A 24,593-nucleotide genomic window follows, 5' to 3' on the forward strand; every position below is an offset into this window, starting at 1 on the left:
ATTGAAGGACATATGAGTCATTCTATTTTTTATATATAATGTCTAAAATATATTTATCGGAAAAAAGAAAGAGATAATCATGTTTAAAAAATATTAGATAAAAAATCACGTGACTTATTTTTTAAATGTTACTAAATAAGTTTAACAAATATATTAAAAAAAGTAAAGCCCTACCCTTTTTGCTATTTTTAACCCGTTTTTAGTTTTTTAAAATAATATAATATATTTAATTTTATATTTTTAAAAACATATTTTCAAAAATAATAAATTTTTTTATAAAAAAAATTCAAAACAACAAAAATTCATTTTAACTGTTTTCATTACAAATATGTTTAAAATTTTTAAAATGTGAAAAATGCTATAGAAAAAAAAATATTTTTAACAATTTCAAAAGGGATATTCAAAATTGAAAATGAATTTAAAACTTAAAATTAAAAATTAAATCACAAAAAGAATAATCTTTAAAAGTATAAAATGATTTTTATATTTATCTTTTTTATCTATATATTAATTAACAAATACTATTTAAGAAAGGGTCTACGTTAGAGATAATTGCAGAAAAGGGCTTTGCTTTTTCGCTTATTCCCCAAAACGCTCGCCTTCTTTCACCAGTGAAAGCGATGCCCTGCCCCTGCGCTTTCAGAAGGCGGAAGGATTGGAGGGACAGAACAGAAAAGCGAGGAAGATGAAGAAGGGCAAGGGAGTGGTAGTAGCAAATCATGACGAAGCCTATGCAGACGAAGAATACGAAGTCGAAGACAATCAGGCGGATTTCCCTCCGGCTACGGCCAAATTCTCCACCCGAAACGCTTCCTCCAAATACGATTTCGTCAAGGTTCCCGTTCTCCGTCCTCGCCCTTCGCCAAAACCCTGACCCTAAAATGCTATTTTAGGTTTTTTGTGGGTCATTTATGCAGTCCCTTGGTTTTGTGTTCTCAGGTGAAGGTGTGGTTGGGCGACAATGCGGATCACTACTACGTCCTCTCCAGATTCTTGCTCAGCAGAATGTTGACTGTCACTAAGGTCTGCAGCAGCCTTCCTCTTTGCTCATCTTAATCGTGTCTTGTTCATTTTCTTAATTATTGAGATTTCGTTTTATTCCCCAGTTCGTTTCAATTACCAACTTTTTAAGTTCTTCTTTTATCATGTTAGACTAGTTTTTGGTTATTCGCACACGCCCAAATTTTGGGTATACGTTTACTGTATACCCACCTTCATATTAGGCAAGGCTGTACTCATCCCACTAAAAAGGGGGAAAAGTCATTATATATACAGGACGTTGATACCTTCATATAAGTCATTTTCCTTGTATATATAGGTTCCGTTTGGGTTAAAAGAACAAGGTAAAATGTGAGACCCCTTTTCGGTCTTCATTTGAACTATCCAACTTATTCTCTGGATTACCTGTGCTCGTTTCTGAGAGGAAACCACCTCCAGTTCCTGAATCTCAATATATCTTTGATTCTCTGGGTGCTTTTGAGATAAACATCTGAAAGCCTGTTTCCTGGAGAGATTTTAGTTTGTATGTACATGTTTGCAGTGTGGATGGGTATTGGTTGTTGGTGAGATGATTCTCATTTACCTTCTTGATTTACGTGCTATATTGAATTATATTGTCATTATAAGCTTTAAATTGTGGTCGAAGGCATTCCTTCCTTTAAAAGACTGGTGACCTAGGTTGCTACCTGAGTACCATGAGTCAGTAGGCTGCTATAAGAATGTTATGTAGTGAATGTTGTCATGCAACAACAGCAACAACAACAATGATCAGAAGCCTTAATTCCACTAGGTGGGAAATGTGTCATATGCAGCTAATTGGTTTATAACTTTATATATATCTTTTAAACTTTATGTGTTTCTCTAGTTCACTGCACTTTTATTTGGGAATTGGAGGGGTTTTAATAGTTGAGGAATGAAAATGAATAAAAGGGGAGACAACTTTTGGAATGAGAAAGATTGACGTTGTGCCTGTCCATCCATGTTCCTGTGAATTGCAGTGTCTCAACCCATTGGTTTCATGGGTTTACTTTTTAGATGTATAGATGGATGTCTTTGTTATTCACAGTTTGCCTTTGGAATTGTAAGATTCCATCTTTATCATCAGTTCTTGTGCAGAAGTCTTTGGAATCATGAATCATTGTCTATTCCATTCCAGATACCTAATCATGTGGCCATTAAAATTGCTCTTGAACTCAAGAAGTTGCTCGTAGACAATAGTCTGCTGGACGTGTAAGTCATCATGTTGCATCCGTTCTTATTGTTTGTACTACTTTTAAGTTCATTTACCATGTTCTCAGTGGCAACAAATTTAATTGAATGCTCCGCAGCTCTCAATCTGATCTTGAAGCAAATTTGTTTAAGGTATACCCATTCCCTTGTTTCCTCTCTCTCTCTCTCTGAACTTTTTGTCATTGAATATGTCTTATTTTCTTGGATTCTAAAGCTGAATGATGGGAATGCATATGAATTAAAATTTAACTAATAAGGAAGTTAGAGCTAAATTAAGCACCCAAAGGAAAAAAAAATGTAAACCACTTTAAACCCGAGCAACGATTAAACTGTTGATTACCTAAGATTAATATTGAAAAATCAAAAGATATACAACCTTTATTGTATTCAATCTATAGACGTGCTCTGTTGGTTTTGAGAATCAAGTTTATTAATTACTTCGTATATCATGTGCATTTATATGGCATTCACTCACTTATATTTGTAAATTTTACAACTTTGCATGACCGTATATTTTTTAACCTCCTATTGATGCATATGAATTGTTGATAATTTTTATAAATAGGAGTTTATCTTGTTGCTTGGTGACATTTTAAATTGGCAAGAATATATGCTGCACATGATGGCTTGGAGAGGGTTTATATTTCCATCATTGGAGCAAATCTTATTTTGATTTGGTTAAATTCTTTTCCCCTTGACCAAAAGTTTCCTTTGATGCCCATTCATTTACATCTCTAGTAGCACCATCTTTATCCATGACACACATCAAGTCCTAGGGCCTTTGGTGTGGGATGATATAGGCTGCAAAGGACATGAATCAAACCAAGTCTCATGCTGCTTCATTTTGGGTGGTCTATCTTAGATTGAGATCTAACTTATCTGATATTCTCTTTTCAGACTTGGTTAATTACCCATTGTTGAGCTTCCATGCCATGGAAGCTTGGACTAGATGTTGCTTGATGTTCTCCAAAAATTTTGTTGGTGTGTGAAAGTAAATTATTTGTAGGAAAAAAATAGCAATTTAAAGACCACTAGCTTTTGTAGCTTTAATGGTAAAGGGGAGTTACTAGCTTTCAAATCTTGAAACTTTATCTATGCCACATGGACCAGACTTGGGCTTGAGTAGGGATGGCAAGGGGTCACCCATTTACCCATTTAGATACACATTTAGTGAATGTCTGAAATGTCTTATGTCTATATCCTCCAAATATGAATTTTTCAAACTTATTTCAATTTTAAATTAGGGCTTAATTTAGTAAATGTTCAAATAAATTTTATCTCTATGACTCAAATATGAATTTTTCATAAACATTTTGACTTTAAATGGGTAAATGGGACCCATTGATTGACCCCTTGCCATCCCATTTATTGAGTGTTGGGTGGATATGTGTAATGTATAATAATGTTAACTATAACAAACTGTCATAGAACCTTTTATACATAATTTTCATTTTAGCATACTTATTGAAAGTATTTCCAATTGAACATGTCTCATGCTAGTATTTCGTAGATTTATGACTATCATGAAACATTGGATGTGATCATACTTGTGAGGGAAAAAAAGGAGACTGAAAAGGATTAATAGAACATCTAAGAAAAAAAAGCTTGTGTTCACTTGGAATCATATCAGTTATATTATGTCTTGAAGCTGAAACTCAAGCCTTAACCATTTCCTTTATGATAAAGGGGTGCCCCCAGTGCATGAGGTTTTGCTTTGCAGGGGTTGGGATGGTTGAAGAGCGCATGAGGTTTTGCTTTGCGAGTGTTGGGATGGTTAAAGCAATTTCAAAAGGAGATAGATTTCACAGCCCTTTTAATACTGAAAATTTCTTAAATGAGGTTGTGGATAATATGACACTTGTGGCTGATTAACTAGTGAAAAGGTTACCTTGAAATTTTACTATTTCTAAAGTATGAACATTTTTTTATTCTAATATGAACAGGCAAAACCTTAAGATGGTTATATACTTTACCACCCTTAGATTGAGAAGGACCTAGACTTGGAGGGACTCTTATTTTACTATTTCTGAAAAGATGGCATTCCATGGTTTCCATGGTACCAACATTTCACAGTTTCGATACTAGCACTTCTTCCCAGCATATGCAGTTTCATTCAGAAAGCAACTTGCCATCATGCTCACTAATGTCTCCGAGTTTGATGTGGATGAGATTTGGAGAGAGATTTCTTTAGCAGTACAAGGTTGATCTGGATGTCTTTATGCACATTCCATAATATGTGCTAGAGCATTTATCTATCTATTCTATTATATATTCAACCACCTCATTTTGGTGTTATGAAGCCATGCCAATAAAGTGATTTTTCAAATACCCTTTGTACATTTTACTTAACAAAACAAAAACTAGTTATGTAAACTTGGTTTGAACTCATGACTTCTAATATCAAATATAGATTAACTTGAAATAGTTGTGCCACTATATTTAAACTCATCTTGACTTAAATATTGCCCAAAAAAACTAGAAAACTAAACTTCAACTGTTGAGTGCATTCTTTTACTTGCACGTGCATAACACAGGCCACACCTCTTGTCTAAATTTATAGATAGCAGTTGTATTTTGATCAAAGTCTTATTGTTGGACTTTATTTGCAGCTCATGGAAAGACGAGGTTATGGAGAAGAGTATATAAATCGTTACAAGATGATGACAAGGTCAGTAAGTTTTCTCCTTGCTTGATGTCTATCTTGTAGTTACCATTGGTTTTCAGATTCTTTATTACTCCTTGACCTCCTATTTGATTCTTTGACACCCCCAAAATAAAATAAAATAAACAAAAAACATACGAAGTCTATGAAGAGACCGATGGATTTCCATCTTTTTGCTCAGAAAAAGCTCACTGCTGCTGATGCATTGGTGTGGATCTCATTGTTGTTGCTATCAGTAATCTTGAAGCAAATTCCGAATTTAGTTTTTCAATTTTGCCTCATAAATTCTCTAAACAAAAAGGCAAAAAAGATAACCAAGTGAATTTTTATTTGCTTATAATTTTTTGAAAATCTAGGACATGGTATGTGCACCTTGTTTGGAAGTAAATTCCATAGCTGAAGTTTAGTTTTTATTTCTTTTAATCACGGTAATGCATGAAAATAGGATGTGCAAACATAAGTCCTTATATTCTTCTATTGTGAAAATTACTTTTTGTTGGCTAAATACTGCAGGGAAAAAAAACCTGCATCGCATTCTAATGTTGTTTCTTCACATTGCCCTTTTTCTAGATTTCACCATCAAAGAGTACCTTTGGTCATTCTTGTATGTGGTACTGCTTGTGTTGGGAAGTCTACAATTGCTACCCAACTTGCACAAAGGCTGAACTTGCCAAATGTCTTGCAGGTAAACCTGTCTTATCATATTTCTGTAAGGCTGTTTTTGCACATATACACAGAAGTATGCGCTTATTTTTTTCTTTGTTAATGTTGCAGACAGATATGGTTTATGAGTTGCTACGAACGGCAACAGAGTATGTAACTAGTTTAACTTTTTCTTCTAATTACAAGATGTCTACGACATTAAGAAGCTTTTTGTGCACATAAGTAGCTCAATGGGTATGAATAATAATGATGCATATTTTCTGCATTTCAGCTTATTTATAAATGCTTTTGGTGGGACTTTTGGTTGATGGGATACTTTATTCACACAAAAGGGGGGTAAATTTCACAAGCAACCCTTGAGGTTTGCCAAAATTACGCCAACCACCCTTGTGTTTTTTAAAATGGCACATACGTCTCTTGAGTTCTTTAAACGTGGATCACTTGCCCTTTTGTCATTAACAAAGGGCTGTTAATTTTTTAAGATTTCCAAAATACCATTGTCTTCACTATTAATATTAAAAAGAAAAAAAAGTTAAGTTAGAATGAAAAAATGCCTTTACCGGCCACTTGTGAATTTGGGACCCAAAATTCAGTCTGGTTTGAACGAACCCAAACTGATTGAAACATTTGGGTTCAAACCTAAAACACTTAGGTTTAGATGACTTGGGTTCGAGAATCTAGGTTCAAATGGACCTAGATGTTTGAATTTAGGGTTCGTTTGAACCTCGATTCCCCACTGCTGCTTGACGAACCTAGAGATCTATTGTTGCCGTTTGACAAACCCAGATCTATCCTCATTGTTCGATGAGGTGGAGGTGGGGAACTTATCATCTTCAGCAGATCTATTGCCATCCTTCATGACTTAGCACTGGTCTGGTCACCATTCCCTCTATTGCATCCTTACCATCGATCTAAACCCTAAACATTGGCCAATTGAAACACTAAACCCAGATCTATCGCCCCCTTGTTTCCGATCAAACCATCTAGGTGTCTGATTGGAACCTAGTTGGTCTGTTGAACCATAAGGGTTTTTGGTTGGAAGTGTAGATGGTTTCTGTTGGAAATATCACAGTTTACTTGAGGGATAACTCGAGTAACAGATGGATTTGTCTCCTAATCTTATGGCTGGAAAAATAGGAGATAAAGGGATAAAGTGATAAGGTGGTTTGGAGAATAGAAAACTCCAAGAATAAAGGGATAAGGCAACAGATAATTCAAGATATCTCAGCAGTTTTTAAAATTTTTATTGTTGTATTTTATCCTCTAAACATATTCAAATATGTTCCTAGAATGTAGGAGATAACCTAGGTGTTATGTAAAATATATCAAGCAAGCATCTATAGTTCTTTCAGCTTGTTCGTCTTTTTCTACAGTTTCCAATCAGGCAAAGAGTTGGAAAGGGGAGAAAAAGAGAAGGGGAGGGGAGGAGAGATAAAGATACAGTAGAGTGATTGGTGGTTGTTGCCAAATCATTGATGTTTCTAGGGATGAGAGAGAGATTAGGGGAAGGGCAGAGGAGAGAGAAAGGAGAGAGGAGAAATAGAAATAGGTAATTTAAATATAAGGAGAAAATAGGGAATTCATAGAATCTCTTAAGAATCATGGGAGTTTGTGCCATTTTAAAAACACAAGGGTGGTTAGTACAGTTTAGAGAAGCCTCAAGGATGGTCCGCGGTCTATGAAATTTACCCCCCCCCCCCCCCACCCCACCCAAAAAAAAAAAAAAAAGAAGAAGAAGAAGATGCCGATGATACTAGTGTTTTTGACTGGAAAACTATGGAAGAAAATGATTTTCTTTGTTTCTTTTCATTATTCTCTCTCTCTCTGTGCATTTTACATCTGAAAATAAGTTTCCTGTGTCATTTAAAGTTTGCAATTCTTTGGCTTTATGTTTGAACAAGGGTAATGCCTATATAGTTAAAGGTAATTCAGGTGGATCCATTGCATGATCTGGATGTTCATTTCCTGAGCGTATTGTTTCATATTTTAGATGTTCATTTTCTGAGCATATGGTTTCTTGATTGATTTATTGAATGCATTGAATACCAATTCTTCTTGATATATTGCGTACATACAGGAGGGCGGACCTGGAGCCGAATAATAGTTGTTCTATTTTGACCTAGAGTTAAGGGGTTAAAACCATGTAAATAGCCATTTTGCATGTGAACTGAGGCTACGTATGTCTCATCCTCCTTAGAATTCACAATCCTTGGGCATTAAGATATGTTATTCTATGTTGAGTTAAAGGGGTTAAAACTATATACCAATGTTTTTTCTAATTGTTGCTATTGTTTGATTCTTTACTGTTGTATAATTCTTTTGTTCCCATATGGATATGTTGGTTTAATTAGTTCACTTAGTTGATACATATTCTAGAAAAATTTTCAAGCTGATTTCATAATGACAAATATTTTGGCTTTACATTTTGAGTACTAAAATAGAATTACTCAGTTACAGTGCCTTATAATTCCTATGCATGCTTCTTTTTTTAATTATAAGGCAATTTTATTTTTCTCGATCCAGCATGCTTATGGTGCTTTCATCTGATATTCAGTGCCCCTTTGACGTCTTCCCCTGTTTGGGCACGAGATTTCAGCTCTTCTGAGGAACTAATTACTGAATTTTGTAGAGAATGCAGAATAGTTCGAAAAGGTAATGAAACTACGTGTATACAATCAAAATACTTGTAACTTTTTTTTGGAGGTTTTAAGAAATATGATATTCCTTTTAGGTTTGGCTGGTGACCTGAAGAAAGCTATGAAAGATGGAAAACCTATTATTATTGAGGTAAAGTCGACATTTTATCTTCTTCTTAAATACATTGTAGACCTCAGTATGGATTACTTGAGGAAGAGGAGCAGATCGTATTGGATTGGCTCCTCACGTGTAGGAATGGGGAGTCGCACATCTTCTTCACTGCTTGGTGGCTCCTGGGATTTTGAGCATGGTTTTATCTCTTTTGAGATTCATTTGATGGCGCCTAGCTATTTTGGACATTATTGTCATGGGCTTACATCCTAAATCAATTGTTGTTAGGCGTGGCTTACTTAGGATCTTATATGCTCATTTGGCATTCAATCTCCAATTTTTTGTGGAATGTAACATTTTCCTACACTCAATTATGTGACACCCTCATCACGTTAATTACCACTTTCCCAAGGCCTAAGGGGTGGAGGGGCCCACCTTGGCCTTAGTAAACCTCAAGTTTGGTGTCTCCAATAGGCCCATAATGATAGTAAAGGAATGACACACTTGTGTCGAACGTTGATACCATTTTGTCACAAGCTCACATCTTAGCAACAATTGTTGTTAGATGTGGCTTACTCAAGACCTTGCATACACATGTAACATTCCATTTCCAATTGATTTGGAAGTTAACATTATGCAAGCTTAGAGTAGGGGATGTGCAGATAGAAGGATTACCTGGGGCTGGTGTGTCACGCTTCTTTGTGTTTTGTGGGCTCTGTGGAGGGAGTGCAACAAAGTGTTTTAATTGGATAGAACATACAACTTCCTTCCACCCCCAATATGAAAGGTTTTTTATTGTTTTCTTTTTTCTTGGATGAGGGAGGAGAGTCCTACCTATCCCAGGTCTTATGCTAATTTTACTGATGATCTGTATTGTGCCTTTTGATGCATAGGCTTTTCTATTGTTTTTTTTTCAATATCTCTGCAGGGTGTTATCCCTCTCCCCACGGGGTTGGATCGTGAAAGGGATTATGACATTGTTGGACATCTTCTTTGAAATTTATTTTCTTTTAATTTAATGACGACATTATTGCCTTTTTAGAAATTCATTTGGTGAACATAACTTTATAACAGTAGGGGTGTTTTTGTATGTTCCTGAAAGGTAGTGGGTCTGAACTTCAGAGGCCTAGCTGTAGTGAACCTCTTTTTATTAAGAGTCTTGATGATGTAAGGCTTTTGATTGAGTGGTGCTTCATTGTAGAAAAACCACAGGGGGAGAAGTTGGTAGACCTTCTTCACTGCCATGTGGACATTTGGAGCGTGCTTCTTTTTTCTTTTTTCTTTTTGGTGTTTGTTGATTAATGCCATTTGTGTGATGGAGTTTTTGCACAGTATATTCCTTTATGCTTTATGTGATATATTTGGCAGGAAAGGAATTTTAGAGCTTTTCAGAGTATAGAGAGGCATATTTCTTGCCTTAAACGAATCATTCTCATTTCCCCTTTTTATCGGGTGAAAGAGGACCCACCTTCCTTTTATTCATTTTGTTGAGGCCAAAAGGTCAGTTTTCCCCCTGTACTATATGCCAATGGAAAAAAGGAAGTTACAAGAAGGAATAAGATGATTTCTCTGCAACAATCACAAAAAATGAAGACGTAGAAGAAAAAGGGCTAGAAACAGAGTGTTGTATAAAGACCATGGAGGGTGGAACTTGATATTTCTCAGTGCGGCAAATACTGAAAAAATAAAAAGAAAAGAGAAAAAATAAAAAACAAAAAACAAAAAACAAAAGCTTCTGCTTTAGTGTTTATTGATTGAAGAGTGGCATTACTTGGTTATGCTTTCCCCAGGGTTTCATGCATGGTTTCTCTAATTTGCTTGGTTTGTTAATGAAATGGCAGGGGATACATTTGGATCCAAGTATTTACCTCATGGATGATGAGAATAAATTGCCAACTGACATGCAAGCAAAAGTTGAGGATCCAAAGTCTGTGGCATCAGATGAAAAAAGTGCAACACAAAGAGAAAGCGCTTCTATTGCTTGTGGCGATCAGAGTGAGAATACAGACTTTTCTCCTCAGAACTGCAGGTCGCTGGAGGGGGACATGTTACACAAGGTTTCTGTTGGCCTAGAGTCAGTTGACATTGCTGCAAGTGTTTCTGATGACAAAGGTTTATTCAAACTCTATCTTCTGCAAAATTTATTTAGTTTTCTGTTGGGTGTTAGGCTTTCTGGTACCATGTTTTTCTCATTTTTCAGTTATTCACTTCTTTGGCAAGAATGACTTGAACGTGCAACTTAGGTGGATTGAACTGTTAAATCTTTTTTGGCCATGTAGGTGAAACAATCAAAGACCTAGTGACAGACAGAAAACCTCCTGTTCAGAAAGAAAAGTCTGGTTCTGAACCAATAATTATACCTATTGTTCTAAAGATGGCTGAGTTTGACCATAAGGTAAGAACAAACCCTTTTTTATTTGCTATTGCTGTTGATATATCTTCAAATGAACTGAAATTTTAAACCTCTATCATATTATTTTTCATCCTTTGTTTTAGCATTTTGTAGTTGCTATCGCAGCATAGACCTGATGGCAGGAAAAGATAAAGGCAAGAGATAAAACCAGTAAAGAGGGGATTCGGAATTACCATAATTGCTTTTGGCATACCCTTCCAATTCTTGCTATCATTAGAAATAAATAAATGTTACTGCATTATTATCATTAAAGGTATTTTGTTATGTTTGGTATCATTATCAAAAGTATTTATAATGATTTGATCAATAAAATTGCCTGCAGTCAGGGTCACTTTTGTTTTCTTTTTATTTTCTGAATTTGTATCTTTTGGGTAGTAGCTTCTAGCGGCATGTTTTGAAGTGGCTGGGTGAATTTCCTTTTATTCATGTTCAAACAAGGGGAGAATTATTTGAAAAAAATGAACTGAATTACCTTTGGTTCTGCTGCAAACATAGGAGAGGAAAACCTGGGTGGAAAGGGGGTGACATTGTCTTATCTTTTTTTTATTTGTGTTACAAAGATACCTACTTCTTGACATAGTCCTTGTTTTTTTTTTTAAAGAGAAATTTCTTGTCTTGATATCTTTCTAGCTTCATAGAAGACAAGGCCATCCATAGAAATGACTTATGAGCTTGAATTCATGTAGCTGTCCCCACATACTGAGGATAAAGGCTTGATATGCTGTTGTTGCAATGTATTATTTATTGGTTCCTCTTATGTGCAGGCATTACTAGAGGAGTGGATATCTACTCGTACATTCAGCAAAAAATGGCTAAATCAGGTATCCAGAAGTTTTTGATTCTACATCTGTAAAGATTTGATTCTACATACTGCAGTTTTCATATCTCTTTGAACTTTTTGATGTGGCCTGTTGAAGCTTTTGGGTTATCTTGATGGTCGCTGGACAGATCTAGGGCCAACAAAAGAAAGGTGGAGATGGGGATCATCGACAGTTGGTAGGGTAGAGAAAGAGAGCAGATGTGTCTGAGACTGCATGCGTCTAGGAGAGTTTCCTCTCTGGAGAAAATTTCTTTCCCGTTATAGGCTTCCAAATCCTGTCTAGGGCAATGGATTAAATCATGGGGCATGGACAGATGAACTGTAACAAGTCACTTCTAATGGCATGATATCTTATTGAAGTGATAGAGCCGTGTGACATTATGGCTGATAGTCATTCAGAGGTGACCTTCAGCAGTCTGGCATTAAGGCAATCTTCCTCTCTACTAACTAGCCAACACAAATATTCCTCTGTTAATTTCTCATCCTTCAAAGCTCCAAAGGTTGAGGGTACCACATTCTAGGAGGTTAATGGCTTGAGCTGGGATCCCCCTGCCGAGGCAGGATAATACTCGAGCCATTCTTGGTGTGAGGCACTAACCACTTGTCAATCAATTTTCCAGGTGTCACCTTTTTGGGCTAAATTTAGCTTGACAATATTTGGCCCAAGTGTGACCTCACTAGGACCCAAGGGCTAGTAAAGAAATCCTTGTTTGAAAGCAGGAGATGTCACATGGTGAGTGGAGAGATGTATTTAAACTCTAGATTGAACGTGTTTCATGGTTTTTGGGCTTTGAATTTTCTCATTTTAGTTTCAAAGTTTGAAATGTCTACATGACTTGTGGGCAATTGTAATAAAGGGCATCCCCAATTCATGATGCTCTCCACTTTGTGAGAGTTGTTTTTATATGCAGCCATGCCCTTGCTTTTTTGGAAAAAAGGTTGTTTCAGCAGCTTTGTATTCACAAAGGAGCAACGTTGCTGTTGCTACCAGTGCTCCCTTTTTTTGTGAGCAATTGGATGAAAAGGGAATCCCTAATGCACGATGCTTCCCACTTTGAACATGGCCTTCACCTTACTTTTTTGCAATGATACTGTTTCCACATCAAATCATCCTAGTCCACTTCAAATGGGATTTCTTTATTTATATTTTCTTATGCTTATTAATTTTCAATTTTCAATGAATTCTTATTTTACTTTCTAATTACTTTGTGCAGTTTTCTGCATCTGTTTGTTTCCTTGAGAACCAAGAAATGACATGTTTTTCCAGTTCATTTTGGCTATCACATCTTAGCACAACTCTTACTGAATGAAACACCCATTCTCTTGCACTTGGAGAAGCTGTCTCAGTTGATTGAGGCATGGAGTGTTGAATCCCTAGACCCTAAACCTTGCAACATTGCTGAGGCCTAGACATTGTACAGACGTCACACTTTGTGTTTTGTTACTGGAGTTGATACATTTAGTATCTGATGTCTGCATTAAAACATGAATAATGGCAATCACGACTCTCATTAGCTGGGGGCATACTTGACTAACACAGTAAACTCTCTTATTTTCATGGTGGCTTATGGAATCTGCACCTTTATAATCTTTTGCAATTAGGACTTATGTTTCATTTATTTCTAGTGCCAGTGAATATATATAAAGCCCATGGACTGGAATCAATATCAAATTTCACTTCTGATGTTTTCTGTTTTTGTCTCTCTTTCTTTTACTTGCAGGACAAAGATAAACTAATAAACAACTTAAAAACAATTCAGGACTATCTCTGCTCTTTTAATTCTCAGGTATGGCCATTCTGATTTGTTTCCTAATGACTAAGTAGTATTCCGAGGGCACTTCGGAATCAAGTTCTACTGGTTTCTTGTTCAAAGTTGTCTGAATAGGTGCAAGTTTGCTACATTTAGTCAACCAAAGTACTCAATTCTTAATTAATATCTGAAGGAAACATGGTTGAAACTGAGCTTGATGCATTTATTACTTTATTTGTTTTTTTCTTAGTTTTATCTTTTGTAAAGTTTAGGAGGCTGCTGTAAGAAAATCATTTCATGGATGATTGCATTAGGTTCCTTCATTATATTTTTAAGTGAAGCTTATATATGAGAAAGCAGTAATGGAAAACCCAAAAAGAGAATGACGTCTATTTCAAGATGTCTCTGACCTAGTTAGTCTACTGAATAATGGCAGAGAATTAAAAAAAACAAACTTTAATAGGAAAACAGCAAATTGACTCAAATACCTCAATATACATATCTTTTTCTTTTGTTTATCTTGTGGCAATACTTTGTCATAAGGTACAGAAAATGAATCTAAAAGTTTCTGTCACTGTTATCATTTCTCTACTTGCCGATGGGATGTAGAAATTTTCTCTCACTATTATCATTTCTCTACTTGCCGATGGGATATAGGGTTCTATTCAAGTTTCCACAATTGCTTGTGCTGCCACTGGTTGCTGGATATCTTATCCTTGACCATGGCTCCAAAAGTAACATTTTGGAAGAGTGAAATTGAACCAAGGACCAACAAAAAGAAGTACATGCATGCCTTGGTGCTCTGTTGGACTGGATAGCCACAGCATGCACAGAAATCAATCCACTAATTGGTTTTTGTATGAAGAAACTACAAACCCTCCCATAGAGTTTTTGCATGGACAAAACTGGAAATTATTTCAATCCCAACTACTTCAGATTACTAGTCACACATACTCTAGGGACTCTACTTATCTAGTTGTAGGCAAACACTTGAGGCACACGAGCACAGTAACCTGGCTATACCTTAAGAGATTACTGGTGTGGTCCGTTTACAATTGAATTAGGGGTGCCTACTTATAGAGAACAACACATAATTAAGTCATAATTAAGTCTCCTATACCTATCTGTATCTCTATCTCCGATTCACACTCAGATCAGTTTCATCTGAGAGATTCAGTCTCCATGAAATATAAATTTCACGAGTTATCTAACAGGCACAATTGTTGAACTATTTGTCTAGATGTTTAAAATTGTCTCGTGATATTGGTCTACTTTAACATGTAACACATTTGGCCGTAAAGATTTACATAAGCTGTCTATTTGACAAAATATTTGACCTCTCTGGGTTGAAATCTGTAACAATTGAATGGTAAGGAGGGATCTTCTTACTTACTTTTATCCTTATCCCCTAAATTTTGTGCAAATACTAAAAGGCATGTAATTTTTGTCTCCTTGCTGTTATTTGGAATTTTGCATTACCTGACCCCCTATTTTCTATTGAATCTGTGTGAGTATTACACATCATAATTGCTGGTCCAGAGAATCCCAGAATTCTCATGATTTTTTAGTTAACATTTTTGCAATTTCTGAAGGGCAATGAAAAATATGAAAGTAATGATTAACTTGTTAGTTATTCTATTTTTTTTTCTTTTGTGTTTTTCTTAATATCATGAACAGGGTCTAACAGTCGTCAATATATCAGCAACAACATTCCCCCAAACATTGGATTGGCTACATAGTTATCTTCTTCAGGTAAGTTTATATTCCAACCCTCTTCTGAATCACCTAAACTGTTTAGGCCATGAATGCATTTCTCTAACCTAAAAGATTTTAATCGAAGCATCAGCAGTTGCAGTTAAGACTGCAATACTGTTTTTAAGTCATTAGCAATAACAAAAGCTGCTGTGGGAGGAAAATAAGGTTAAATATCGAATTTTGGTCATCTCACCCTCTGCAAATGAATGTTTTCTTTTATCATATGTCACTTAGAGGTTGTTTAATAGGTTAAAGGGACTGGTAGGTCTATTCTGTATATAATCCTTATAAAATCTGTAAACTGCTAGAGTGAGCTCATTTTCATTACTCTGATATTACATATGAGATACCTGATGTTTCCCTGGGACCTTATTCTCCAATGCTATGTTTGTAACTCAAATTCTGTTGAAGAAATGAAAGGAAGACAAAATTAATGTGTCCTTATATACTTGTAAGGTGCTTCTTTACCGGGGTTGGCTTGATTTTACTTTTGGTTTTCATGTGTTGTTCTTTGTTTAAAGCAGAAACTAAATATTGCATTTGATAATGTTGTTTTTCATAATTTTTAAAATACTCAATTTTTAAAAAAAATATTTTATATTAAAAAAATAGCATTCCAACTAAAAATGGTTGCTCAGTCATTAGAAGTTAGGTTGATGTTGGGGTGACTAATTGGTGAAATGAAAACTTCGTTCATTATCTTTGGAAGCAAAAACGATGTGGCAAACAGCCTTTTCTTTTTTTCTTTTTTTAGAAAAATTGAAGACAAAAATAGAAAACTAGAGACAGCAGTCAAATCAAGCAGGCAGCAAGTAATTTTATATTCTTTTATCTTCCTTTCCATTTAAAAACCCTTGTTTCAATCATGACCCTAAGTGTTTTCCAATCAACATGAAGCATAATATTGGCATTTAAGGATGTCTTTTTTGGTTCTTATTGTAAGCTGTGTCATGTTATAAATCCATTTCTGCTAGCTTATACTCTCTTTGACATTGCTTTCTCTCTCAGTGTATTGAGCAAGGTATATCATCTGCCTCCAATGAAAGTGCCAAACGGCCAGCTGAGGTATAACAGGTATCAAAAGCACTCTTCTCCATCTTGTAGCCATGATTACATACCCATATTTCCCCACTGAAATCAGATTGTCCTTTCTGAAGAGTCAGATTATGCTGATGAGATGTTAGATTGCATGACTATAACTCATTCATGCAATCTAACATCTCATCAGTAGAGTCATATTGTACTCTTGAATTTTGCTGTTAAATGTTGATGTGGCACCAACTGACTTGGACAATGAGGTGGCAATAGAAATAGAAATAATTTTTTCCTCTCTCTTAAGTATTTTAGTAATAGAAATAATTTTTTAACTAATTATAAAAACAATGGTGGCGACCAGCTGCCGCCACCACCCTGGCTGCCCCCCCCCAACTCCTTGCAGAGAACCTCCATTGCTGGGGGTTCTCTGTGCAACCCTTAACCCCCAGCGATGGGAGAACCTATGGCCAGGGGTTCTTTGTGCAACCCTCAACCCCCAGCAATGGGAAACCCCTATCGCTCTCTGATCTTCTCTTCTTCAGTTTTCTTCATCAATCCATCTGCAACAATTTTGATACTGTCGAGAGGGGGGGAGGGGTCATGGTGGTGGCGGTGAGCCATGATGGTTGGCCATCGCCAACCCACCACTATTTTTTTATTTACTTAAAAAATTATTTCTATTATTAAAATATCAAGAGAGAGGAGAAAGAAAGAGAGGGAGATAGGAGAGTCATGCCAGCATTTAATGGAATGTAATGATGCTCTATAATTGAAACTAAAAGATAAGGTTGGTATGCCTATTGGAAAAAAAATTAAAAATTCTTTATTGGCAGTTTATTGGTAATTTACTAAAAAAAAAAAAATTCTATCTGTATGATCCAATTTTCTATATTGGAAATTAGTTTTCTGTAATGCTAACATTTGAATGTGTTTTTCAAGTTTTTTATTGGAAATGAAAATTATAGATTTTATACATAACTAGAGATAGAAAATTGGAGAACATTTTCCACAACTAAACAACCTTTTAATGACCTATCTAAAAAGCAAAGAGACCAGAAAAGAGATGGAAAGAGGATAGAGGAAGGAAACGGGGCTAGTAAAGTGAACAGGAGAATATTTGTCAGAAATTGAGAATTGCCTGCCATGGATATTGTGGCATTGCTTTTGATTTTGAATTTGAACTAAAATTTGGCAATAACTGAATATGATCTGATAGAATGTACCATCATCACTGGATCCATCTGCATAAACAACCTTTATATGTCTGTTATTTCCTTTTGTGTGAATGCAGAGGGAAAGAATATGAGGCTGAGAACCACAGGCGCATGTTAGGTGCTTCCTGTTGACATTAGATTCGGCACATGCAATGCCTACATGAGTCCAAATTCGCCCTTTCATTTCATTTACTAGTCATAAACCCTCTTGGGAGACTTGAGTGTTGGTGTGTTAATGTCATGTCATACCCACCTAGCATATGTGCCTGGTGGTGTCATGTCATACCCACCTAGCATAAGCAGTTGGTATTTTAATGTTTTTTTCTTGGCGTTCTAACTGCTTGTATAGTTCCCTGGTGTAGATAGCTCCTCAGAAGTTACTTGTCTTGAGCAGATGAGGAAATAAAGTTGCAGTGGTGCTGCACTAAACAACAAAGACTCGCAATGCTGATGCTGCAAAAGCCATGACCGAGCATCAAAATGTTCACTAGGACGGGCTGGAGGCTGCAGTAAGGTTTAGGACTTAATAGAATAAAAGAAGTCTCAGCTGCGCTTACAGAAATAGAGAGGCCACATGAAATGGTTGGGTGATTATTAGAGGGAAATTTGCTGGTGTATCTCTTGTTTAGATAGAAACTGATATCTCCAGATAATTTGTTATGTAGAAAGTTTGATCAGAATAATATGGCAACGATTTATCGGTATTTACTATTGAGGGATTTTTTCTATTTTTGATGAATCAATAGAATTTTGGCCCTCATGGGTATTTACTAATTTGAATTTAATGTGATGGGTTGGCTTGGTTTGGTTTGGTTTATGGTATTTTTCAATTTGGTGATCTGGATCTATCTCTTTAGACTCGATATGTTAGGTCTAAATTAGACTATTGCGTTTGCGTCCAAAGGCAAACATTTTTTTGAAACAACAAACTACACTGTTGTTGGAGACAAAGAGTAGTTAATTTTTGGGGGGGTACTTTTCAAGTGTTGAATCATATTTGTTGGAATGTTAATTTCAGAATTAATTTTGGGATGACCGTGTTTGCGTGGTTTTCGATATTCGTGTATTCGATTATGTTAGGGAAGATAAATTACAAATTAACTTTTAGTTCTTGCGTAGAGAAAATCGGATTCGCAATTCACTAGATTAACATTGACATATTATTCATTCGATGGTTGCACGTTATCTTTTTACAAAATTCATGTAAAATATAAGTTATAGTGCTATTGATGTACCATATGACTTTAGATTATAAAATTTTTATATGGGAGTTTAAATTTTGAAATTAAGATTCAATCAGAGTTTTATTTTCTTTTGTGAGTAGGTTAGTTTTAAATTCGCAATTTTATATGTCATTATAAATAATTCTAGCTGATTCACGCACATTGTTAGGTTATTTTCAAATTAGCTTTAGGGTTAATTCTACCCTTTTATTGTATTTTTAATTATGTGCGAGATTTTAATTTAAATTCAAACTTTCAATTTAGATTAAATATATACTGTTACCAATTTATTGTCAAAAAAACTCATTAATTTATGACATGTTATTCTTAATTAAATGATGTGTTTTGAAAGATCGTATTACTTTTTAGCTAATGTTAATTGAGTCTTGCCTTCTTTTTTATTGCAATGACTATCTTTGACAATGTACTATTTTAACACACACCTTCCTTCCTTTTTGTTTATAATAATTTCACCACTTTATTTCTTATTTCTTTTTTTTTTTAATTTTATATCAATCTTCCAACACACATATATTCTCTCTTGATTTCCCTTTCTGTATCTCTCATCTCCTTTATCCATTGTGTCCGCTTCGATCTAAACCCATTGATAAGGTGTCTTTTGATTCTAGGGATTCACTACATTTGGGTGATTCAAAGGATTTGATTTGAGAGGTAACCCCTCCAACCCCCCAACATGTGAGTCCAAATCTGCTGTCTCCTCTTCCTATTCTTCTTTTGGTTGACACCTCTCTCCCTAACATGTGAGTCCAAATCTGCTGTCATCTCTTCCTATTCTTTTGGTTGACAGTTATTATCTTAAATTAAGGAGAAAAAAATTAATATTTTTCTTTTAAAATTTATTTTTGAATTAATAAAAAAATATTTATCTCTTTTAAAGGAAAGAACTTATTTATTTGATTTGAAAATATTATATTTAAAAAAAACTCACCTCTTCTCATCTGAGAGATATAAATTTTTTTTTATTAATTATAGAATTGATTTTAAAAAGAATAACTTTAAGTTTTTCGTCATTAATTTAGAATAATTACTGTTTGATGATATATAAAAATTTGATGAGATGATTTATTTTCATTGGTGAAACAACCCAGAGGACAGTTAATAAAGGCTTTTAGCATATTAAAATTTTTCATTGATCACTAATTAAAAAAAAAAAGACGAGAAACAAATAATGGGTAAAATGAACTTTTTTTTTTTTTTTTTTTGTAACTGTGGAAACTCATTACTATTTTCTAAATATTGAGGCTATTTTGTAAGTTGACTAATCTCATCTATAATTATTACAATTTACTCATTATCAATCTATCAATATACAAATAATAAAACAAAAAAGTCCTTAAAACTTTTAGGTCTTATGTTCAATTTTTTTTCTAACCTCTTATACTTTATATTTATATTATATTTGGTTAATTTATAACTTAATAATTAAGTATTTTAATACTTTAATTAGTTGTACTCCTTAAGTACAACTAATTTAAAGGAGTCAACGGATTAGGATTGAACGTGGCTGGAGGGAGGAGGGGTGCCCTTAAATTCTGGGCGGTTGCCTCAACATAAATTCAGGGGGGGAATCACAGGTCAAACAGTTGACTTCATCTCTTTTCTTTAATTTAATTAAATTCCAGAGGGTCAAACAAATTTGTTTGCACAGTCAACCTAGATTTCAGCTATACTTAATTTTCATGATCAATGCATGCGCACGTTTCGCTTAAATTTTTAGGAATTAATTTAAATTAACTTAATTGAATTGTTTTAGTTTAGATTTTTTAATTTCATTTACTTTTAAACCTTTTTTTATCAAGTTTTATCTAAATTAAACTTTAAGAATATAGTCGATCAAATAAATATTTAAATCCAAGAGTTTAGGATTTAGAGTAAATTGAACACTTTTAAGTTTTTTTATTTTTATCGTCTTGAATTATTTTAAACTCAAATTTATCTTCATACTGTTGGAATATTAATTTATTTTTAGCTAAAATATACCTATGAATTAAATCATTTTTCAATAAGTTGACGGGCAAATTTAAGTAAAAACAAAATTAATCCCCAAAAAAAAAATTAGAGGCTAAATTGGTCTTTTTCTTCCATTTTTTTAAAATAAAAATACGTTTATGAATAACAATTTTTATATAAAAAGCGGTTGATATATCAAATGTGATCATCATCCCATAGATCTTGAAGGGTCTTGTAGGGGCTTGTGGTTTTGTTAACGTAGACCTCGCCTCTCATGATCTTTCTCTCCTCCATCTTCTCAATGTCACGTAAATCCTGATCGTCCAATCTTAGATCAAGGGCTCCCATGTTCTCCTTCAGCCTCCCTTCGTTGAAGCTCTTCACTATCATACTTGCCCCCTTTAATAATCCCCACCTTAATGCAACCTATTTTATCATGTACAAACATTAATTATTATATTTATATATATATAAAAGAAAAACACTCTCTTAAGTATAAATATAAATTAAATTATTATGTTTACATATTCATTTTTGAATGCATTTTTTCAGAAAACAATTATAAAAATATAATTATTTCTGTAGAAAAGAAAATCACCTGAGGAGGGGTGGCTTTGTGTTTGAGGGCAATGGATTGGATGATGGGGTGACTGACCACAGCCGTCGATCCCCATGCATTCCCGGGCCCACCAAGAGGTGAATATGCACTGACGTGGATCTTGTTCTCCCTACAGAACTCTCTCACCTTTCTTTGCCTAAACATCGGATGCATTTCTACCTACAAAATATCATAATCATAATTCATGAATTTATATACCCAGTACTCAAAACTGGTTCGAATGAATGAATGGTAGTAATTGTGAGTTTTCGTCGACATATATACAAATCAATACTACTTAATTACTTGATTGACAGAGGGAGGGACAGAAGCAAAATCCAAGAGGTGGTGGAGCTTCTTGGGGGAGAAATTGCTAACGCCAATGCACCTGCACAATCCCAAGTCCAAGCACCTCTCCATGCCAGCCCAAGTAGCTTCCATGTCCACTCTTTCAAAGTCTTCTTCCTTCGGCACTGCATAATTCGCCCATGGCTTCAAGCTCACTGGCCAGTGCACCAGGTACAAGTCCACATATTCCATCCCCAAATTCCTATATATATATATATATAATAAATTAGTTATTTTTAATATAACAACGTACATAAACGAAAATGATGGATTATAATATAAAAATAGTATAACTGTCAAGAACGAACTTTAAAGTTGTGTGGAGTGCAGAGACAGGATCAGTGTGATCACTCCCCCAAAGTTTGGAAGTGAGGAAGATGTCTTCTCTCTCAATCCTAATCCTCTCATCAGCAGCATTAATCGCTTCTCTTAAAGCCTCTCCCACTGCTGGCTCCGACCCATAAATTTTGGCTGTGTCAAAATGCCTGTAACCCATCTGCGCGCATGCATATTGTAACAATTAATTAATTTTCCTGGAAAAACATTACATGATCAAAGTCTTTTTATCTTCTTACGTCATATCGCTCGGCTATATGAAATCTAGCATTCACGCCATATTTTTGTACCCACGAGATTAATAACCTTATTTACATGCATATATATAATATATAATATGTCTGTGTACGTAGTCTGTCCATACCTGGAGAGCCATATGAACTGCGTGCTTGGTTTCCTCCCAGTCATTTTGAGAGGAGTAAGTGCCCAAGCCCATGACGGGAATGGTTGCTCCACAGTTCAACCTCCCTTGATCGTTATTGAACTTCATCTCTCTCTCTCTAGATATATTTCTTTCTATCTTCTTCCGCAATGCAGATGATGATGATCACTTGGTGTCTCTCTCTCTCTATATATATACACACAAAAGTCAACTGGTTTTAACTGTTTCTTGAAGATACTGCACGCCTATAAAATAAATAAATATGTATATATATATATATAAAATACTGGATGAGTTATAAACAGTAGAACATACTGGTGCAATCCTGTGCTAGTTTGGACTTTGGAGTTAATAATGGAGGAATTAGTTAAATCAAGAGGTGAACAGATCAAAGCAATGGGATCTTCCATGTCTGGGGGGATTTCAACAATCCTTCATTAATTAAAAGAAAGAATCCCCTCAAGTATATGCCTGCCAGGTTATGTTTGTGTATTCGGACAGTTACTTTGTTCACTCAATTAATTAATTAATAAATAAACTTGGCCAAATACATATTTAGCCCTTGTAATTTTATGTTTTTTTATTTAAATATTTTATTATTTTAAAAACATTCCTTAATAATGCAATTTTAAATCAATTGCGTCTTTTAATTTTTTATTATTTCAAGTACATTCTTAATTATATAATTTTAAATAAATTACATATCTCAACAAATTTATTAAAAACAATAAATTCAGCAGTGTGATTGAAATAATAAAAAATTTAAAGATATAGTTAATTTAAAATTATAGGTCCAATGGTATATTTAAAATAATAAAAAATTTAAATATTTATTAAAAAATGGCAAGTCCAACTGTTAAAATATGTATTTTGCTAATAAACTAAGTTAAATAGGGGTGCTGGTGCTGCCCACAGTGACGTGACGGATAGTGACGTTTTAGCATTATTCTTTACAATTACCATTTACATGGTAAGTTTTTTTTTTTTTTTTTTTAATTATTTTCATTCTTTATAATGTATAATAAAAATGGCTCACGTCATTTTCTGTAAAATCTTTAGTATTTTACTTACATAAACTATTTTTATATATGTTTTGAGTTGATTACCTTTGGTTTATAATCATTAAATAAATATACTATGGGTAATTAAATTGCTCATTTGCTTTAATATGTATACATACATTATTTATTTGTAATATGAATTGCAATAAATACTAATTAACTATTTTAATGCGGCAATATTCTAACAAGAGTTAATGCTTAAAATTAAGAAAAGAAGAATTTTGAGATGAACAATAGTTTAATATTTTTTTATGTTTTCTCCTTCTCCTAAATTACTAAAGTGATTGCCAAATATGATGCACACAACATTGACATTCGAGTGGAGAGGATGATGCCTTAGTACAGAGACAGAGATCTCCCAACCTGCAGAGGACACTTGGTGTGTACTATGCAATGGGGAGGTTTTCATTTATATTTATTTTATAAAAGTCAAACAGTTGACATCATTTGTATAAAAAATTTATATATCACTCTTATTTTAGAAAATACAAATTTATTTGCTTATTTATTTTTTGGATTCAATGGAGAATTCCCTCAGCAGTATTTATCAATGGGTATTGTGGGTGAGGCTCCCTGTGTGTGCCACGCTACCCAGTTGACTTTGTTCCCTTCAAGAAACAGAGAAAATATATATATATATATATATTATATTATGTCATGGTTGACTTCAACCTCCAAAATTCACAGTTTGTGTCACTATAAAAACAAAAATGTTATTTAAAAAGTCAACTTTGATATTTTAATTATACTTTATCTTAATATCTTATACATTTATATTAATATAAAATATCAATACAAATTATTATTATAAATATTAAAATTGAATGTCCAAATAAGTATAACAATAGTATGTTTGTTTGCCCAAAATTTTAATATAATATATAAATAATTATGACAACCAATTTCATTTGTATTAACCAAGATATATATATATATATAGATAATCTATTTAAAAGTAATTTATTCTCCTTTATCATGATAGGAGTAGAGGACTTACACAAAATCGTCTTATTAGCAAATTAAAATGCTTAATGAATCTTATATTTTATCAATAATATCATTAATTTCACTATGTAAATTCAGAGTTCTTTTTATATAAAATCATACAACAAATCTAAATATTAACAAGATTAAGAACCAAACCACCATCTCATAAGACAGATAGATAAATGGTATCTACAAATAGAGGCTAGAATATCTTGGAGAAAGGGGAAAGAAAGAAAAATAGATCTTATTGCATGTGGAGAAGAATCCTTGGATAGGCAAAAGATCCTTTATATTGGGACCGTACATGTTGGAAGTAACGTCAAGGCAAGGCATGTGATGTTTTGAGATTTTGGAGCACAGCCGTATCCACCGCCACCCCCTTTTATTCATTTGTTTT

The 24,593-nt window shown here is 34.2% G+C and overlaps 2 protein-coding genes across 2 annotated transcripts; one reads left to right on the forward strand and one right to left on the reverse strand.

The window, feature by feature from the left end:
- Window positions 1-571: 571 nt before the first annotated feature.
- LOC127797451 (uncharacterized) lies at window positions 572-18,112 on the forward strand. The gene is made up of 17 exons (XM_052330368.1): window positions 572-835; window positions 940-1,023; window positions 2,156-2,229; window positions 2,328-2,361; window positions 4,839-4,897; window positions 5,462-5,576; window positions 5,666-5,703; window positions 8,109-8,206; window positions 8,286-8,341; window positions 10,144-10,414; window positions 10,582-10,697; window positions 11,480-11,536; window positions 13,257-13,322; window positions 14,989-15,038; window positions 16,050-16,115; window positions 17,368-17,408; window positions 17,653-18,112. The coding sequence occupies exons 1-17, from the start codon at window positions 686-688 to the stop codon at window positions 17,694-17,696; spliced, it is 1,419 nt and encodes a 472-aa protein (XP_052186328.1). The 5' UTR covers window positions 572-685; the 3' UTR covers window positions 17,697-18,112.
- Window positions 18,113-20,623: 2,511 nt separating this feature from the next.
- LOC127797452 (NADPH-dependent aldo-keto reductase, chloroplastic-like) lies at window positions 20,624-22,273 on the reverse strand. Its single transcript, XM_052330369.1, has 5 exons — window positions 22,131-22,273; window positions 21,739-21,926; window positions 21,389-21,632; window positions 21,083-21,262; window positions 20,624-20,910 (listed from the first exon to the last, which is right to left on the reverse strand). Exons 1-5 carry the CDS (start codon window positions 22,254-22,256, stop codon window positions 20,680-20,682), a joined length of 969 nt encoding a protein of 322 aa, XP_052186329.1. The 5' UTR covers window positions 22,257-22,273; the 3' UTR covers window positions 20,624-20,679.
- Window positions 22,274-24,593: the final 2,320 nt, after the last annotated feature.

This window comes from Diospyros lotus, chromosome 3 (assembly GCF_014633365.1).
Source record: "Diospyros lotus cultivar Yz01 chromosome 3, ASM1463336v1, whole genome shotgun sequence".
Lineage (NCBI taxonomy): Eukaryota > Viridiplantae > Streptophyta > Magnoliopsida > Ericales > Ebenaceae > Diospyros > Diospyros lotus.

What these genes read in the sequence shown, in the direction of transcription:
- LOC127797451 (XM_052330368.1), top strand. Translation starts at nt 686, where the DNA reads ATGAAGAAGGGCAAGGGAGTGGTAGTAGCAAATCATGACGAAGCCTAT. An exon ending in AAGTGTTTCTGATGACAAAG is followed by an intron (nt 10,415 to 10,581) that starts GTTTATTCAAAC and finishes TTGGCCATGTAG; the next exon opens with GTGAAACAATCAAAGACCTA. An exon ending in TGGCTGAGTTTGACCATAAG is followed by an intron (nt 10,698 to 11,479) that starts GTAAGAACAAAC and finishes TCTTATGTGCAG; the next exon opens with GCATTACTAGAGGAGTGGAT.
- LOC127797452 (XM_052330369.1), bottom strand. Translation starts at nt 22,256, where the DNA reads ATGAAGTTCAATAACGATCAAGGGAGGTTGAACTGTGGAGCAACCATT. An exon ending in CAGTTCATATGGCTCTCCAG is followed by an intron (nt 21,927 to 22,130) that starts GTATGGACAGAC and finishes GCATGCGCGCAG; the next exon opens with ATGGGTTACAGGCATTTTGA. An exon ending in ACAAAGCCACCCCTCCTCAG is followed by an intron (nt 20,911 to 21,082) that starts GTGATTTTCTTT and finishes ATGATAAAATAG; the next exon opens with GTTGCATTAAGGTGGGGATT.